This window comes from Geotrypetes seraphini, chromosome 2 (assembly GCF_902459505.1).
Source record: "Geotrypetes seraphini chromosome 2, aGeoSer1.1, whole genome shotgun sequence".
Lineage (NCBI taxonomy): Eukaryota > Metazoa > Chordata > Amphibia > Gymnophiona > Dermophiidae > Geotrypetes > Geotrypetes seraphini.
Genome location: NC_047085.1, coordinates 192542189 through 192562834, shown reverse-complemented (window position 1 = coordinate 192562834; position 20646 = coordinate 192542189). Strand labels below are relative to the sequence as shown.

General features: G+C 45.7%; 1 protein-coding gene across 4 annotated transcripts in view; it reads right to left on the bottom strand.

Moving 5' to 3' along the window:
- NUP153 (nucleoporin 153) overlaps positions 1-20646 on the bottom strand; it is a 310572-nt gene that overhangs the window by 73243 nt on the left and 216683 nt on the right. For all 4 annotated transcript variants that reach the window (XM_033934594.1, XM_033934593.1, XM_033934596.1 and 1 more), the window contains 2 exons: positions 15555-15782; positions 10529-11410 (listed from right to left, as the gene is read on the bottom strand). In XM_033934594.1, coding sequence (XP_033790485.1) covers positions 10529-11410; positions 15555-15782 — 1110 coding nt within the window. The remainder of the gene's footprint in view (positions 1-10528; positions 11411-15554; positions 15783-20646) is intronic.

Here is a 20646-nt window from a genome sequence, read left to right as displayed (position 1 = left end):
GGGCAGGAGATGGGACGGATCCCTCCCGTCTCGGCATACGGCAGGCCTGCAGGAAGTCCGGGAGGGTTTCGGGTGGTCACTGGGGCATGACCCGAATATAAACCGGGACCCCCATTTTTGGGCCAATTTTTTGGCCCCAAAATCCCAGTTTATATTCGAGTATATACAGTAATAAACAGTATCAATAAAACAACATTGAAAGTCCGTACAAAATAATTTCTCATCTAATACACATCTAGACACTGCAATTTGGAGAGTCTGAAACAAAAATAAAAGGCGTGGTAAAACATTCATTTTGATCAAGGCGATGCGTTCCCATCAGGAAAGCCATAATCCCTGCCATCTCTGTAAATATGCCCACACTAATCACACAATCTTGAAATAATTAAGATCATACAATTGAAAAAGATCTCTCAGAATTTGAATACCCAAATACCTAAGATGTCCCCGCGCCCTCCAAAAAGGAAAATAATCTATCAACCTCTGTTCCTCACTGTCCGCTATATGAACACCCAAGAATTCAGATTGATCCATATTAATAATAAACCTGGAAAGCTGACTAAAGGTGTGAAAAATATCCAAAAGGACTGGGAAAGTAAGGCCCAGATCCTGAACATATAAGATGTCATCAGCAAAAAGCGCTAGCTTATGTTCCCTCCCTCCCAAATGGATACACCTAATATTTCCCCGTTCCTTAATGAAACACGCTAAAGGCTCCAAATAGATAGCAAAAAGCAGTGGGGACAGAGGGCACCCCTGTCTAGTGCCCCTCTTTATGGAAAAGAAATCTGTATAGAACCCAAGCCCGGGGCCCCATATAAAAACTCCTAATCCACTGCTCAAACCAGCCCCCCAATCCCATCTTATCCATAACTAACCACAAGAATTCCCACTGAACTTTGTCGAAGGCTTTCTCTGCATCTATTGATAATAACACCAAGTTACGTTTAAGTTGTTGAGCGCCCTAAACCAAATGCAAAGTCCTACGGATGTTGTCCCCCACTTGACGGCGCTGAATAAACCCAGACTAATCTATATGTATAAGTCCTGGAAGCACCCGCCCCAATCTCAAGGCCAATACCTTAGTTAAGATTTTTGCATCTATATTCAATAATGAGATGGATCAGTAAGTTCCACAGTGCTCAGGATTTTTTCCAGGTTTTAGTAACACCGTTATGCCAGCCTCCCCCATGGAGGATGGCAATACCCCTCCCCCCCAACCCCATTACACACTCGCACCAACATCTGGCTAAACTGATTTCTAAAGTGTTTATAAAAAGAATTTGAGAGACCATCAACTGCAAGAGATCAGTCTTCAATCATTTAATAACTCTCTCTACTTCCCCCACAGTAACAGGTAGCGCTAATTGATCTTTATCTTGTTGAGAGAGCACAAGGAGTGGAAATTGATCCAAGAACTCCTCCACCCCCATGGGACCATCCTGAGGCATCCTACTGTACAATTTCACAAAAGTTGCTCTGCTCCCGCTCTGCCCTGCGTGCTCCCGGTCCGTGGAGGGAGTGTGGAGGTCCGGTGATGAGGTAAAAATAAAGGCAAAAATGTAAACTAAAGAATTCAAACTTTGGGGAGTTCCCGCTGAGCCTTCCAACTGGCTCAGCGGTACACCGTCGGGAGAGGCGGAGTTCGCTCCCACGCCCAGATTGAGTCTTACTCTGCTCCCGCTCTGCCCCGCGTGCTCCCGGTCCGTGGAGGGGGTGTGAAGGTCCGGCGATGAGGTAAAAATAAAGGCAAAAACGTAAACTAAAGAGTTCCCGCTGAGCCTTCCAACTGGCTCAGCGGTGCACTGTCGGGAGGGGAGGGGCGGAGTTCGCTCCCACGCCCAGATTGAGTCTTGCTCTGCTCCCGCTCTGCCCCGCGTGCTCCCGGTCCGTGGAGGGGGTGTGGAAGTCCGGCGATGAGGTAAAAATAAAGGCAAAAACGTAAACTAAAGAATTCAAACTTTGGGGAGTTCCCGTTGAGCCTTCCAACTGGCTCAGCGGTGCACCGTCGGGAGGGGCGGAGTTCACTCCCACGCCCAGATTGAGTGCACCTCGTGACCCTATTGGCTCTCCCTCCGTCATCACTTCCTTTTTTTTTTTTTTTTTAAATTCTTTATTTAGTAATTTTAATACAATAAATTTAATACAGAGCACAATTAGTGTTGGTGTACTTCATAAGGTTAATAAACTAATAAAAATAATACAACTTATCAATGCTACAATAAGAGTATTCCCTTCATTATTACACCCCCCCCCCCTCCAAGAGACCTGGTTCCAAAAACCATAGTGATTAGATAGTTCTCCTTAAAGCTTCTTTTCCAATTCAATATAACTCCCCCCATATGTCATTAAATTTTGCCCATTGATTACTTAAAAGGGCTTGAAAGTCTATATTTTGCACACACTATTCCTAAACGTTCTCTTACATCTCTCAAAGTAGGAACATTTAATGTACGCCATTGCTGGGCTAATGCCAAGTCCAAAAGTTTAGATCTAGAAAATGTTAAACCTTCTATTCCTACTCCCAGCAGGGCCCTTTCAGCATTAAGCTTAAGTGGGGTCTGAATTAGTTTGCTATACTCAAAAACCTGCTCCCAGAACTTCTGGACCGTTTGACATTCCACCTCTTTCGCCACATCCTTTCCAGCAACTAGTATCACTCTACTTGGTATATTTGCTAATTAAAACAGGCGTAGTATACCACCGTACTAGAAGTTTGATAGCATTTTCCACCAAGGTGGTCGTCCTAGCTGTCTGAAAAAGATGTAATGCGATTATCCCCCATTCGTCTATGGACCATTCCTTCCCCAGATCTTTTTCCCATGCTTTCATATATGGTGTTTTAGTTGTTTCATCTTCATTTATAATTTTATATAACCAAGAGAGACACCCTTTTGCTACTGGTTCTCCTAACCTTTTTTCAAATTCAGATTTCTCTAAAACTCTGTTATTCTTCATCTTATATGTTAATATATAATTTTTTATCTGAAGATAAGGGAAAAGATCTCTCATTTCTAATTGAAATTGATCCTGAATATCTATTGAACCTCACCTTCTTCAACTAGTTGACCAACGTATGCTAATCCTTTTACCTCCCACTTCTTAAAAATTTTCCCCTCCCTACCTGGTATAAAATCTTGTACATATAATATAGGGGAGAAAAAAAAAACCTTTTTCACTGCCTAAATTTTTAGGAAACATTTACTGAAAGGATTATTTATATTTGTTGTATCTTTTTCTCCCAGCCATGGTAAGTATTTCAGTTTTCTTATACCATCTTTCCCATCTAACATTGCTTGTTCTACTTTTACCCAAAGCTTAGAAGGAGATGAATGCCATTCAACTATTGCTGCTTTATAATAATTTTCCAGAGAAAGTAAACCTAATCCTTCTTCCGTCTTGGACTTACATTGATTGCTTTCTGACCCTTGGTCTTTTTCCTCCCCATATGTATCTCAATATCATTTTATTCCACTTTTGGAAAAACTGTTTTGAAATTTCTATCAGTAATGCTTGGAATAAATAAAGAAACCTAGGGAGAATCATCATCTTAACCACTTCCATACGTCCTAACCAAGAGATGTACAGCTTATTCCATCTGTCTAAATCTTTCTGAATATCCTTTACCAATGGTAAAGCATGGAAGGCCTGGAAGTTGAGGCTGGCTGGAAGCAGCCTGTTTATAGAATTGCCTCTGCTCTCTGGCTGCTACTACTGCTTCAGGTGAGGGAGGGAGAAGAGGTTGTCAGGACCAGCTCTGCTGCTTTGGGGGCTGGAGGGGTTGTCAGGATCGGCTGCTTGCTGCTTCAGGGGACAGAGGGAAGGGGTACTGACAGGACTAGCTACCACTGCTGCTTCAGGGGCTGGAGGGAGTGAGTGTGGTTGTTGAGTTAGGCGTGCACAACTTTGGATGTTTGAGGAGCGCGGGAGACAATGTTTTTTTGCTGGTTGATTGAAAGTGCTGGTTAGTTGAATTCCAGTTAACTGGGATTCTACTGTAATATTTCTTTTTAAAATAGATAGCCCACCTCTACACAAAAAAAGAGGAATATTTTGTTGTTATCATTGATAGCAACAGCAGCAGCTATGAAACTATATGAAGGAAATTTTGATAAACATTAAAAAACGTGTATTCTGCCTAACATAAAAATGTTCCTAAGATCTTGGACACGATGGTGGGTTGTGATGGTGAAGGGGCAGGGCTGGTTTACCCCTTAGCTAGGTAGTTGCTTATGTGGCAGCTTCTGAAAAGTGGCAAAGAGTAACTGCAGCCAAAGCAAAACAGTACCTGACGGCCACAAACTCAAAGAACCTCCTGCATACACTCTTACCTACAGAGATGTTGGGCAGATTTTCAGTATCCCATATACCCTGAGGATAATTTTATAAGAAACTTTAGCATTTTCTAAATTCATGCAGGCATTTATAAAATTGCATTGGCAAACACAAGCATAAAAGTAAGTGCCAGGAAAACATTGTCTACTTCTATGTGATACACATGCAGAGTAGATGAGTGAAAGGTGACAAGAGTGTAGTGGACAAAGGAGATTGCTCTGAGGAAAAGGACGTTACCAGGTTCTTGGGCCTGTTCTTTTTAACATTTTTGTAAGTGATATTTCTGAAGGGCTATCAGGTAAGATTTGCATCTTTGAGAATGATACCAAAATCTGCAAGAGACACTCCTGATGGTGTGGATATAATGAATAACCTAGCAAAGTTTGAAGAATGGTCTGAAATTTGGCAGCTAAGATTTAATGCTAAGAAATGCAATGTTATGAATTTGGGCTACAAAAACCCAAAGTTTAGGGGGTGAAATACTTTTGTGCACAAAAGAGGATCTTAAGGTGGCCAAACAGGTTGAAAAGGTGATGGCGAAAGCTAGAAGGATGCTAGGTTACATAGGTAGATGTATAGCAAAGAAGGAAAAAGGAGGTATTGATGTTCCTGTATAAAAGACTCTGGTGAGATCTCACTTAGAATATTGTGTACAATTCTGATGACATCTTCAAAAAGATATAAAAATGATAGAGCCAGTCCAGAGGAAGGCTACTAAAATGGTTGGTGGTCTCTGTCATAGGGCTTATGGGGACAGACTCGAAGATCTCAATATGTATACTTTGGAGGAAAGATGGGAGAGGGGAGATATGATAGAGACATTTAAATACCTACTGTATGTGGCATAATTTTGCATGAGGCCAGTCTCAATTGAAAGGAAACTCCAAAGTGAAAGGGCATGGGATGAAGTTAAGAGGTGATGGGCTTAGGACTAATCTAAGGAAATGCTTTTTTAGAGAAACAGTGGTAAATGCACAAATAGTCTCCTAGTAGAGGTGGTGGAAACTAAGACTGTCTGAAGTAAAGAAAGTGCAAGATAGGAACTTGGGATCTCTTAGAGAGAGGAGGAGATGTTTCTCTGTTTCCCCAGCACTATTTATCCATTCTTACTGTATCCTAGCTGAAATAGATTTCTGACTTATGTGTAATTAATTTTTCCTTAAGTTAGAGTTGGCCTTATTTCTAACTCATGGAGACAACCTAAAATTAAATTAAATTTAAAAAAAAAAAATTTAACTCGCTTAAACAAGATGTCTTAGAACTCTAGGGGAAGGCCAAAATAAAAATCTGAGTTAATGGTCTGGAGAAAATTTGGAATTTTCATGTATTCATAAGAGCATGATCACACTGAATACTGGAGGCTTTGTTTGTAGGTGGCCGGCTAAGAATGAACAAGAAAAGGACCTGGGCATACTGATAGATAGAACCCTGAAACCATCGGCACAATGCACGGCGGCGGCAAAGAAAGCAAATAGAATGTTAGGCATGATAAAGAAGGGAATCACGAGTAGATTGGAGAGGGTTATAATGCTGCTTTATAGAGCAATGGTCAGACCACACTTGGAATACTGTCTCCAACATTGGTCTCCCAACCTAAAGAAGGATATAAAACTGCTGGAGAGAGTGCAGAGACAAGCAACGAAACTAGTAAAAGGTATGGAGAAACTGGAATACGAGGAACGACTTAAAAGACTGGGATTGTTCTCTCTTGAGAAAAGGAGACTGCGAGGGAATATGATCGAGACCTTCAAAATACTGAAAGGAATAGACAAAATAGAGCAGAAAAAAAATTATTTACAATGTCCAATTTGACATGGACAACAGGACACGGAATGAAGCTAAAGGGGGACAAGTCCAGGACAAATATCAGGAGGTTCTGCTTCACACAAAGAGTGGTTGACACCTGGAATACTCTCCAAGAGGAGGTTATAGCGGACTCGACCATCCTAGGATTTAAAAGCAAACTAGATGCACATCTCCTTATGAGAGCTAATATCAAAGGTCAATGCCTCAACTTTTTTGTTAGGGCTTCAGACATGCCATTTGGTCTCCTGTTTTTTTCGGTGACACAAATATCTTGATGGCTATGGCTTATTTTCAACGTTTTTATATTATTTTTCTTCTTATTTTTCTTATGTTCTTACTTGTTCATAAACTATTATAAAGTGCTTGGTGCTCTCATAAATACTTATAAATAATTAACTTATCTTAAAAGATGTTATTTATAAGTATTTATGAGAGCACCAAGCACTTTATAATAGTTTATGAACAAGTAATAACATAAGAAAAATAAGAAGAAAAATAATATAAAAACGTTGAAAATATACATAGAGTGGGCAAATGAAGAAGCCATAGCCATCAAGATATTTGTGTCACCGAAAAAAACAGGAGACCAAATGGCATGTCTGAAGCCCTAAGAAAACGGATACAAAAAAGTTGAGGCATTGACCTTTGATATTAGCTACAACAAATATTGGTCAATGTTTGAGGAGTGACTGGGGTATTTACTTACATCTCCTTATGAGAGGCATAGAGGGATATGGGTGACTAAAAATTACGCCAGGTGTACACCTGGCTGGGCCTCCGCATGTGCGGATCGCCAGACTTGATAGACAGGTGGTCTGATCCAGAGATGGCGCTTCTTATGTTCTTACTTACACTTTGTCTTTTCCTTTTTCAATTACTTTTTGAACCAAACTATAATTCACAGAATGAAGGCTTAATTAGGTTATCCACGGATTAACAAGTCTTCTAAAGTTTTTAAGTCGGATTAACAGGTCTTTTAAAGTTTTAGACACTAATAGCTACAAAGGGGAATAACTATGTGACAAACACCTCTGTGAGGATAAAACAGGGGTTCTTAAATTTTTTTGGATCCTGCACTCCTTTAACTGATCATTGAAACCTTCGCACTTCCTTCCTAAACTACATGTCCACTAGAGACTACAGATATCACTGTTAGTCGCTAAACAGGGCTTAATTTGTATATGAAAACAACTGTGGAACCCTGAAAGGGGACAGGTGGCCCAGAGGCAGGAGCAATAGAAAGGAAGCTGAATTAAGGAGCAGAGTAGAGTGATTGTTCTTTGCTGCACGACAGGCCCACTTGCTCTCCTTCACTTCTGAGCAGGCTGCCTGGATGGAGGTGCTGCTCTCACGAAAATTATAGTAGTACACAGTTAAAGCAGCACTTAAAGCTAAAATACTACATAGGTTGTACATTGTTGAATAAAATGACCATTTACAAATGATATGTACTAGATTTCAAGATGCCTCATCGCACCCCATTTGAAATCTTCCCAAACGACTTAGGGGTGATTAATTTTGTCACTGTATCATTCTCTAGTAAGAAGCCAGAGACTGAATGCCATTCTGAGTCCGAAAGCATGAGATACCGACTATCTGCACTTTGAGGGACGACACCGCCAAGTCCCTTTTCAAGGCCAGCTTGCCGGAAGGCAAAGATCACCGGCACAGGAGCTCTCTCTGTTTCCACCTGCTCCTTGGCACACCATAACTGGAAGGTCTTCAAGTCTTAGCACAGGGGTGTCCAACCTGCGGCCCCTTGAAGTATTTTGTGCGGCCCGGTCGAGGGCGATGCAATGTTTTCCTCTGCTGCCCCTGGGTGTTTACCGTCTTGCCAGCTCCCTCCTCTGTCTTGCTGTAGCGTTTGCGCATTTGGGCGGCCCCAGAAAATTTTTTTTCGGCCAATGCGGCCCAGGAAAGCCAAAAGGTTGGACACCCCTGTCTTAGCATATCCTACCTTCTGAGTTCACTTGCAGAACAAATAACTGAAGGAGGGTGCTGTGCTCCACTGCAGAAGGGAGTTTTCAAGTTCTTACAGGAATATCCTTCTGATGTTCACGGGAAATGGAAATCAGCAGCTCAAGTATGGACTCCTGTGTATCCGCAACAGAATCAGCTTTTATTAATTTTCCCAGGTATTACCAACTTAAAATTGGTAAATCATCTCTCTATATGATATCAGATGGAAGAAATATGAAATTGTCTCTTTCACTGAGATCTTGCAGTCATTTGCAGTTTAGAAAAAATGTAAAAAAAAATTTTTCCCCCCAGAAATTCGGTTTATCAGATTATGATCCTAATTGATAATTTGGTTATGATTTGCTACTTTTACTTGCTTTCTTGTAATTTCCAGATAGAATGATTTATGTGTTTTGGAATCTACCCTGAACTGTTAAGGTAGTAATGGAATAGAAGACATGGTATATAATATATGTAACTCAGGAAAAAGGATCTTAGGGTCATTGAGAATAATACAGTATATTGTAATCTTCAGCTCAACAAACAGTAGCAGTCAAAAATGCAAATAGAAAACTAGAAATTAAAAGAGAGATAGAAGGGTAGCAAAAATGAAAGTAAGGATGAAACAGCTAAATATATTATAGTTCTTCAACCTGAAGAAGACATAACAGAGGGAATATGATGAGTGGGGTAGAACACATAAATCAGGAAAGGTTATTTCCCCAACAGTGCTAGGAGTGGAGGATAAGACACAAAACCAACATGAAGCCAATTTAGAACAAATGTCATTCTATGCATGATTGAATTGAGGAATTTGTTGCAAGAGAATGTGGTCAAGGCCATACCACACTGCTGGGTTAAAATGGTGGTTGGATATATTCCTGGAGGTAAAATCTATAATTAGCCAGGAAATCTTGGAAAAGCTACCATTTACCTTTGGGAAAAGAACAATAAGGAACAGATCTACTCACTGGGATCTGCTGAGTATTTCTTAGTAATTGAAACAGGATATTAAACTGAATGCAGCTTTCATCTAACCTGGCACAACATATTTATATTCTTAAGGTATATGGCAGCACATCAGAGAACAAAAAATGATTTTATAGCTTAAAATTCTGTATGATAAAACATCATCCTCACACACAAACTTCTCAAGGAGTTTGTTTGGAAGGAGTGGAAGACTACAAAAGTCGAATTAAGTATTGAGCGCCTCTTTACCCCATATGTTGACCGCATATGATGGAAGAGGAGAAGCTCTTTGCATTAGATAGATTGTGAGCACACCGGGACAGATAGGGGAAATGCTTCAAGTACCTGTATATAAACCGCTTTGAGTGTGGTCGTAAAACTACAAAAAGGCGGTATACTAATCCCAATCCCAAAAAACTTGCCACCACAAACAGGTCTCACCATATTCAGGGAGGTCTCTCTACCAGGAAAGATATAACTTCCCCCATTTTCCATCATTTCTTGATGAAAAGAGGGAGGCAAAGGGAGAAAAAAAAGGCTTCTGGCATAAAAATAGCAGTCTTATTCAAGTTCAGAGAAAGGTAAGAATCACAGCAAGCCAGCTGACAAAAATGGCTAAAACAATGAGCATTTAAAGCTAGGCAGGTCTATGGCTTAAGGGTTACCATATTTTGTACAGAAAAAAAAAAAAGGACACATGGCCTTGCCCCATTCTACCCCCCCCCCCCCCCCCCGCCGCACTCTGTTTCTACTCCAGCTCTGCCCCCATACAACCTCATCTCCTCATCTTCCTGAAGTTCAGGAACACGTCTGGAAGGCCTCCGAGCATGCGCAGACATGATTTAATAACATCACACTCAGGCATGTGACATCATCGTATCACATTCGTGCATGCTTGAAGGCCCTCAGACACGGCCCCGAGCTCTGGCAGATCCAGGGCGTCCAATTGGACAAAGTTCCAGCTTTTCTGAAATCCTTCCGGACACCCGTACAGTCCTCTAAAAAGAGGACCTGTCCAGGTAAATCCAGCCATCTGGTAACCCTAGCTTTGAAAAGCTCTCTTGACATCAGGGATAATATGTCACACCAAGGAGCAGATGATTGATCCTGTTTCTGTAGCATGGAATTCATCTCTGCATTGCCTATACAGTATGTTAGTACCTAAACTCCTATCTAGATAATGCAGAGAGAGACTCCAAACTATAGGAACCAGGACCACGAGTTTAGACCTTGAAAATGGACATGGATGCAAGCAAAAATTTCACATATCCAAAATAATCTGATTAACAAGCATATGCTAACAGCCACCCAAATATTTCAACACATTTTTGACAACAAATGTGTTCCAAACAGTGAATGCAGTTGTTACTTCATGAGTATGTAAAGTGGACATTTTAGGCCGAGACTTAAAGGACTTGTTTGTTTTGTTACCAGCAGTAGGAAGAAAGGAAGGAGTTACCTGTTGATTGCCCAAATGCAAACACTGACTTTGCCGGTGGCTCGGTCTCTTTGCTCTCCGTAGACTTGCCAACGCTGAAGTTAAAGGTCGGTCTGGTAGTACTTTCCTCTTTTGCTGGCTCAGCTTTCCCAAACTGGAACAACGGCTTTGGTTCAGTACTCTCCACTTTTTTCCCAAACACAGGCGCTGCGGTGCAAAGAGATTCCTGCTTCCCATCAGCCTGCGGCAGTGCAAAAGGCAAAGAAGAAGCCTGCTCCTTCCCTGTCTCTGGCTTCCCAAAGGCAGTTTCTGAGCTCCAGCCAGCAGCTTGACTATTATCTTTCTTCTCAGCCTTAGCAAAGGAGAAAGAGGTAGAAGCCGGGGCATCCTGTTTTTTCAAGTCAATGGAGCCCTTGAAGCCAGCAGCACCTGATGTCCCTTCTGCCAGAACAGGTGCAGTGGAGGATTTTGTACCAAAGGAGAACCCAGATGTTGACTTGGCTTCCTTTTTCTCATCCTGCTGCCCAACGCCAGATGTACCAAATGTGAACGTTACAGATGAAGGCACACTGGGTAAGGGCTTACTTGAACTTACAGGAAGTCCAAAGGAAAAGCCGCTGCTGCTGGTGGTAGTCACAGCACTGTTTTTTGTACTCTCCTCAAGCTTGGAATCTGATGAAGAGACTCCAAATTTAAAGCCTGCCGTAGAACTGGAAAATGAAAACCCATCTGAAGCAATGCTTTTAGAGGTTTCAGGGTTTGAGGAAGAAATGCCAAATTTGAAGCTCTCTTGCTCCTGACTTTTGATATCACTTTGATTTTCTCCAGTCTGAGATGAAATAGAAGTGGCTGTAGACTGAAGACCAAACTTAAATGATGGTGTGGCAGAAGAGGATCCAAAACCTTAGACAAAAATAAAACAAATAAATCAATGGGACACAAACAAAACAGACTTGCATTCATTAGAAAGGATCTTCAGTTTGCCTTTTAACTGCAAACAAAAGGCATTAATGGCCAGAAAGAACACTGCTCTGATCATTATGCCCTCTGGCTGCCTAGAGACCATCAGCATGGTTTGCCTCCAAAGCATATCCTCCCCACCCAGTGCTAGTCTGAGTTTTCCACACTCTATAATCCCCACACTACAAACTCCAAACCACATACCAAATAGCATCAGAACCCTAACTGGCTATGACATCCAGGGCAGCTGCTGGAGAAAATATCACCAGGATTGCGTTTGGCACTCTCGACCCTTGGTGCTCTCTTGCTGGCAGACTCAAGAGTGACAAAAGGACAATGGGATACCACCCCAAGAACTGCCCTTTTGTCCACATCATTATAACAGCCCTGGTGACATCTTCCTCAAGATTAACAAAAAACTCTAGTCTTACCTTAACGAGAAAGGATGATAAGCTCAGGTGAGAGGACAATTGAAAGGGCAGCAAACCTTTCACAATTTACTAGTAATGAAAGAACATTGTCTTTTCTCCAATATTGTCTGGGGATCTCCTGTCACTCCTCTCTGATTTTTCCATATAGAAAAAAGTGGCCCTTGTTTTTGATTTAAATTCCTACTAATCCACCTTGCCAGACAAGGGGTTATTAATGTTCTCTAAATTGCTTTTTCAGGTGCACATCTGTCAATATAGGAAAATTACCTCACCCACACCACTGTTTTCTTAAGACACCATAACTCTTACAGCATTATACAATGAAAACCTGCCCTTTTTACTAATCACAGCTCCAGATCCTAACTTAGATCCTCCCCATTATGGCCATTTTAACTTACAGCTTCTATTTGTTTTTCTCTTGTCTGTTTTGATTAAAAGCATAAATGCCAATGAGCAGGTATTGTTCTGTGTTTATGTAAATTACTGCATATATCCCAGGGCGTATAAAGTAACAAATTCTCTCTTTAAAATGTATTTATCTATAAACAAACTTTTGTGCTGCTTTCAGTTATCTTTTAACATTTCCCAACACTACTCTGCCTTCTGACAGAAAAGCAGAATGGAGAGAAAATCAACTGGAGGCTTTCATATTCAGGTCACAGCTATGCATACTCAGCCACACCCAAGACTTTACAATATACTCCTGGTGGAATTCTGCTTAATTGCACAGCACATAATTTGTGTAGAATTCTGCTCAAAACTTCCCTTCTGCTCCTGCACCCTCCTTCTCTTCCATGCATGTCTGGCCTCTCTTCCTTCCTCCACCCACCATGAGATCAGATATACCTGTGGGCTTCCCAAGGAAGCAGTAGAGGCAGCAGCCGGCTAGCCGAGGCAGCACTGTGAACGGCTAGTTATGGGCAGCCCTGCCAGGGCCTTCCCTCTGCCGCATCACTTCCTGTAGATAGATGATGTAACAGAGGTAAGGCCCTGGGGTAGGGTTGGCCACGAGCAGCTTATTCACAGCGCTGATTCTGCCAGCTGGTTGCCACCACCACTGATCTGGGAGGCCTGCAGGTATATCTGATCTCATAGGGTGGGAAGGTGAGGGAGGCAGTTGGTCGGTCAGAGGGATAGAGGCCAGACCCATGCAGGGAATGAGAAGAGGATGGATGCACCTGATGCTAGACCATAATTTGGAGGGGGGAAGGAGAGAATATGGATCCTGAACTGCAGATAATGGGGACGGTACAGGAGGGTACAAGAGGGGACATAGATATCCTAGACTGCAAGGTGTGTGTGTGGGGGGGGGAGGGGACATAGATGCTAGACGTGCAGGGGGAGGAGAGGGGAGGGGACATGGATACTGCTCTGCAAGTGAAGGGGGAAGAGGAGGGGACATGGATACTGCTCTGCAAGTGGAGGGGGGAAGAGGAGGGGACATGGATACTGCTCTGCAAGTGGAGGGGGGGGAAGAGGAGGGGACATGGATACTGCTCTGCAAGTGGAGGGGGGAAGAGGAGGGGACATGGATACTGCTCTGCAAGTGGAGGGGGGAAGAGGAGGGGACATGGATACTGCTCTGCAAGTGGAGGGGGAAGAGGAGGGGACATGGATACTGCTCTGCAAGTGGAGGGGGGGAGGAGGAAGGGACATGGATGCTAGACCTGCAGGGGAAGGAGGAGAGGGAAGGGGACACAGATGCTGGATCTATAAAAAGAGGGGAAAGGGGCTGAGAAGGAAACCCAGGCCAGAAAGGGGGGTGAGAAGGAAGAAATGCTTGACCATAGATAGAGGGAGAGATACCAGACCATGGAGAGTAGGGAAGGCATTCAGAATGTGAGGAAGGTGGTGTGTGGAGACATGGATGCTGAATCCGCAAGTGGGTGGGGGGATGGTAGAGAGAGGAAGAGAGAGTGACCAAGATCAATAAGGGGATGGGAAGGGAGGAAGATTCTTAGCCAGTGGAGAGAGAGATGCCAGACTATGGGGAGCCAAGGAGGGGATTCAGGGTGCAAGTGAGAGAGGAGTAGGATTTGGAGGTAGACAAAACTGCAGTTGGAGTGAGAGGGAACTGAAGAGGCTGGAACCTGAGAAAGGAAAAGGCAGGAAGAAATTTCAGGTCTCAGGATATGAGTATTCTATGCAAATCAGTATAAACTGCAGAATTTTGAAATATTGTGCGCAGAATTCCTCCAGGAGTAACAATAGCGGTCTACAGAAAAGCCTGCAAATGGGAAGGCACTATCTCTCAAAAGATCTTCTGGGATCAGAACCTTTACCTGGCATTATAAAAAGTTCAAACAAACATCTGCCATTACAAGAAATGTAGCCTTCAAATGTTGCTTAGTATAAATGGCATATCAAGGTCTGTCCTCTCTGATGTAGGGAAAGGAAACCCCCCTGCTAAATTTTTGGATAGTGTTTAACTGATCAGGGCTTGGTGTGATTTACTAGTTGGTGAGCATTTCTGTTTTGTTTTTCTTTTGTGTGTGTTTATACTTGACATTTTTTTTTATTACTTATTGTAATCTGCATTGAATGTCTGATTAATGAAATATAAATGTTTTATTAAATAAAATTAACATGAAAGGATATTGGATCAAAGTATTCTTCCAGTATTTTCCCCAAAGTTAAACATTCAAATTTTTTATACTTCCACCCATGTATTAAGCACCCTATTTGTTCTTCAAAGAGCAGAGATCCAGTCAACATTAAGAACCACTGTTTACAAAACAAGGGTAGTTGATGCCTGAATGCCATCACAAAGCTGGTGGTGGAGACAAAAGCAGTAAAGAATTTCAAAGAGATATTGCATAAACAGAGGTTGCCTTACAAACCAAGCACTGGGAGCCTAAACTCAGAAAAAGAATAAAATAAACTTTTTGCACTTCAAAACAGAGATGTGTGTAAACCAAGCAGCAATTACAATCCTAAACAAAGGCACTGGTGGGCAACTTGTATAAAGCAGTGATTATAACCCTAACCTACTTACTGGGCATACTAGGGTACCAGACATCCAGGAAAGCCCGAAGGGATTTCCAAAATTCAGTAATTTGTCTGGGTTTTGGAAGTCCCCGACCTCAGGGCCGCAACTGGAGGATGTCTGCATATGCACGGATGTCTAAATGACATCATATGCACACACGCGTGTGTGTGACCGCGCCAATGTCCATACATGCGCAGACGCAGTCCTGAGCTTGGGGAGCTTCATATGGAGGTGGGGTAGGGACAGAGCTGAAGGCAGAATGGGGTAGGACTGGGGCAGAATGAGAAAAAAGAGGACACTTGGTCCCAGCCCAATTAGGAAATCTGGCAACCCTAGGGCATACTAGATTGCCCATTTCTCTTTCCAAGACATACTTTAGATTTTCTTAAAAATATTTAATTGTGCCTTATTAAAATTTTGTTTTGACATATTTTTGCGCCTTCCCTCCCATTTTCCTCCCTTTTATTCTTAGCCTCTTCTCTTCCCAGCAGTGGTCTGCCCATCTGGTCCAATTACAGCAGCAGCTTCTCCATCTGCCCACAGCTAGTGCTACATTTCAGATTCTCCAAATTAATCCACAGCTTGCAATGAGATGGATGCCTACAAACTATATTAGCCTCAGGATAAAATGAGATAGCGAGGAGAAGAACAATGTAAGGCCACATACCTTTGAATTCTGTTGAGGTGCCAGGTTTTGGGCCTGCACAAGCTACACACTTTGAAGCATCCGATTTGTTTTGTACTAAGCAGGTGCTACAGTCCCAGCTTCCCTCTGGTTTCTTGAATTTATCTCCAAACCCTAGCTGCTCTGTGGATGGAGCAGATACCGATATAGTAGTAGCAGTTGTTGTAGTGGTGGTGATGGTGCTGCTAGTGGCCACAGAGGCTGAGCTTCCTACCAAAAAAGAAAATAAAATATGAAATTTAAAAAAAAATGTAATTCAAGTCACACTTGAATATAAGAACAGCCTTACTGGGTCAGACCAATGGTCCATCTAGCCCAGTAGCCTGTTCTCACAGTGGCCAATCCAACTAAAAATTGCACCTTCAGTGCACATGGGGCATAAAGCACAGTTACTTACCGTAACAGGTGTTATCCAGGGACTGTGCTTTATCCCAGGACAAGCAGGCATGATATTCTCACATGTGGGTGACCTCCAAGCCAACCAAAAAAGGGCAGGTGGGAGGATGGCAATTTAGGAAAACAGATTACGCAAAACTGACTGGCCAAACCGGCCGTCACTCCTGGATAACGTATCCAGGCAGTAGTGGGAGGTGAAAGTATGAACCGAAGACCAAGTGGCAGCCTTGCAGATATCCTCCACTGGAGTAGACCGGAGGAACGCCACAGAAGCTGCCATCGCTCAGACCTTATGTCCCGTGACCCGACCATGAAGCGCGAGACCAGCCTGAGCGTAGCAAAAAGAAATACAAGCAGCCAACCAGTTGGACAAGGTGCGCTTGGAAACAGGACGTCCCAACCGATTAGGATCAAAGGACAAAAATAAATGAGGAACCTTCCGATGAGACTTGGTGCGTTGAAGATAAAAGGCCAACGCTCTCTTACAGTCAAGCATGTGAAGCGCCGCCTCCCCAGGATGAGAGTGGGGCTTCGGAAAAAACACCGGAAGAACAATGGACTGATTGAGGTGGAAATCAGACACAACCTTAGGTAAAAATTTAGGATGGGTGCGAAGAACCACCTTGTCATGATGGAACACAGTAAAGGGCGGGTCCGCAACCAAAGCCTGCAGCTCGCTAATCCGACGAGCGGACGTGAGCGCAAGCAAAAAGATCACCTTCCAAGTGAGAAACTTAAGATGAGATTTGTCAATAGGCTCGAAGGGAGGCTTCATCAGTTGAGCCAAAACCACATTAAGATCCCAAACTACAGGAGGAGGTTTCAAAGGAGGATTAACATTCACTAGACCCCTCATGAAACGAATCACCAGAGGATGAAGAGAGAGAGATCGACCCTCGATATGTCGATGGAAAGCAGCAATCGCACTGAGATGCACCCTAATGGAAGTCGTCTTCAGCCCAGACTTGGACAAATGCAACAAATATTCCAGAACCGAAGACACCGGAACCGAACTCGGATCCAGATGATTCGAGGAACACCAGGAAGAAAATCTGGTCCACTTCTGAGAATAACAAAGCCTAGTCGAGACCTTGCGCGAGGCTTCCAGAACCTCCCTCACAGACTGAGAAACCTGTGAAGTCACGGGGAAAGGAACCAAGCCGTCAGATGTAAAGACTGAAGATTGGGATGCAACAGCGAACCCCGACTCTGAGACAGCAGAGAGGGAAAGACAGGCAGAAGCAGAGGCTCCCTGACACTGAGTTGAAGGAGCAGGGAGAACCAGTGCTGACGAGGCCAACGAGGCGCAATGAGAATCATAGTGGCTCTGGACGCCTTGAGATGAACCAACGTCCTCAAGATCAGAGGGAAAGGAGGAAACGCATAAAGGAACCTCCCTCCCCAGTCGAGAAGAAAGGCGTCGGCCTCGAGACGGTCCGGGGAATACATCCGAGAACAATAGAGGGGCAGTTTGCGAGTCTCCGGGGAGGCAAACAGATCCACCTGAGGAGTCCCCCAGCGGTCGAAGACCTCGCGCAGAACTCGGGAGTTTAGCGACCACTCGTGCGGCTGGAGAAGACGACTGAGTTTGTCGGCCAGACAATTCTTCTCTCCCTGAATGTAAACCGCCCGCAGGAAGATGTTCTGGGAGACCGCCCATTCTCAAAGGCGCAGGGCTTCCCGGCACAGGGACCAAGAGCCCGTTCCCCCTTGTTTGTTCACATAATACATGGCCACCTGGTTGTCCGTCTGCACAAGGACTACCTGAGCGTGCAGCAGGTGGCAGAACGCTCGAGCAGCCAGAAAAATGGCACGAAGTTCTAAAACATTGATGTGACAACTCCGGTCCTCTGCCAACCATAGACCTTGAGTCCGCAGATCGTCCAGATGAGCTCCCCACGCGTACTCCGAAGAGTCCGTGGTCAGGACCTTGCGATGCGGAGGAACGAGAAAGAGCAAACCCCCGGAAAGATTGGAAGAGTTGGTCCACCAACGGAGCGAGCGTCTCAAGGAAGGAGTCACAGTTATAGGGGAGGAGACTGGGTCCCGATCCTGACGCCACTGGGAGGCCAAGGTCCACTGAGGAAGCCTCAGGTGCAAACGGGCGAACGGAGTGACATGGACCATCGACGCAATGTGGCCGAGCAGAACCATCATGCGCTGCGCCGAAACTGAGGGCAGCAACGAAACCTGGCGACTCAATCGAAGCAGGACCTCCAACCGTGGCGGGGGGGAGGAACGAACGGAGGCGAACCGTGTCCAGCACAGCCCCGATAAACTGAAGGGATTGAGTCGGGCACAACTGAGACTTGGGGAAGTTCACTTCGAACCCCAGACATTGAAGGAAGATGATAGTCTGTCGGGTCGCCGAAATAACCCCTTCCTTGGAGGACGCCTTGATCAGCCAATCGTCCAGGTAGGGAAACACCTGCAGCCCCCGAGATCTCAGGGCTGCCGCGACCACCACCATACACTTCGTGAAGACTCGAGGGGACGAAGCCAGTCCAAAGGGGAGGACCCGATACTGGAAGTGCAACTCCCCCACCTGGAACCTGAGGAACTTGCGGAAGGCGGGATGCACCGGAACATGAGTATATGCTTCCTTCAGGTCCAGGGAGCACATCCAGTCCCCCGATTCTAACAGAGGGTACAGGACTGGAAGGTACAACATACGGAACTTCTCCCGGACAAGGAACTTGTTGAGCCTCCAGAGGTCCAGAATGGGGTGTAAGTCCCCTGTCTTCTTCGGGACCAAAAAGTAACGGGAGTAAAACCCCGTCCCCTTTGGTTCGGGGGCACGGGCTCCACCGCCCGAAGGCTCAACAAGGCTTACGACAGGAGAAGAGGAAGCTGGTCTCGACAGCCAGGAGAAGTCCCCGGCGGATGTTCTGGCGGCATGGCTAAGAAGTTTAGTGAGTAACCCTCGGAGATGATCCGGAGCATCCAAGCGTCCGACGTGATCTCGGCCCAGGCTGGAAGAAAGGCCTGCAATCGGCCCCTGATAGGAAGGGGGTCCTTTGACAGTGCGGAGGGGGCCCGCCCCCAACCGCGCATCACGTCAAAAAGACGGAGTCGGTATAGACGCCCCTTGCGCCTGAGGCTTTGTTTGGGACGGTCTGCCCTGCTGAGGGGGACGCCGGGGCGGAGGCCTCGAGAAAGCCGGCGTCGACTTCTGCGGGTATCGCCGCGGAGGAGGTCTAAACGGCTTCTGCGGCGGGGCCCAGGGTTTAGGACGGACCAATGAGGCGATAGAGCGCTCATGTTCAGACAAGCGTTTGGTCGCCGCCTCCAAGGACTCATCGAACAACTCAGAGCCCACACATGGAAGATTGGCCAGACGTTCTTGCAAGTTCCATATCCAGCGTACGAAGCCATGCGAGACGGCGCATCGCCACCGCAAAGGCGGATACACGAGAGGCCAACTCAAACGCATCGTAAACTGCGTGAAAAAGGTAGAGACGCAGCTGAGACAAATTGGCCATAAAGGTACCAAAATCCCCCTTATGGGAATCCGGCATGACCCCATAATACCTGGGCAACGCCTTCACCATCTGCCTTAAATAGGATGAGAAGGTGAATGCATAATTAAGGACCCTGGCAGCCATCATGCTGTTGATAGGCAGACGAGGAGTCTCCCTTGGGGGAGAGGGCAAATCCTGCTCCTCCAAAAATTCCTTCGTGTATTGAGAGCCTGACATAAGGTCAAGGTCCAAAGCCCTCCCCATCTCAAGCACAAATCTGGAAAAGGAGGAGGGCTTCGAAGGCGGAGAGGGAGATCGAGAAGCCCGCGTCGCCAAAAAAGAAGGGGAAGCCTCACGGGAGTAACGAGGCTCCTTACCGGAGCCAGACCCCGAACCCCAAGAAGCCGCACCCAGCGACCTCGACGGGGTCGGGGACCGCCCATGCCCCGAGGAAGTCCCCGGGGTATGAGGCACCGAGGCACGCCCCTTCCGTCTCGACGAAGAGTCCCTCGAAAACTCCACCTCGGAGGAACGGAAAAGCCTCGGATTATCGAGGCGGAGCTCGGAGACCCGCAGGGTCTCAGCCTCGGTCAGCAAGGAGCGACCGCGGCGTCGAGGAGAGCCCCATTGACGTTTGGGCTTCCTCGGCTGATGCTTCGCCCGAGGCCGACCCGAGGGAGAGGAGCCCCGGGAGGACCTCAACGAGGAAGAAGAGGAAGAGATCCTCCGAACCCTCCGCACCTTGTCCCGAGGCCGCACGCTCCGCTCAGGCTGGTCAACCGAGGTCGAGGGCAAGGTCGGGGTCGAGGCTGAAGCCACCCCGGGGGCCGAAGTCGAGGGTACCGAGACCGAGGCCGCCGAAGCCGGGGCTGACGAGGCCGAAGACGGCTGGAGGTGCGCGAGGGCACCGGACTGTTCCGAGGCAATGAGCGCACGGAGCAAGTCTTGAAAGACGGGAATCCCCATCATAGTCGGCAGATCCTGGGCCGGCGGGTGCTCCCTCGAGGGCGACCTCGGTCTCGAGTATTCCCGCAGGGCACCCGACTTCGACGCTCGGGGCAGGGCCGAGAACGCCCCACCCGCCCCCGTCGATGAGCCCGAGGATGGCTTCTTCGAGGCTGGAAGAGAAGAAGGAAGTGAGGACTTACCCACTGTCGACTTCGGGGTCGAGGACGCCGGCTTCGACGAAGCAGGCTGTCGGGGCGAGGTCGAGGGGG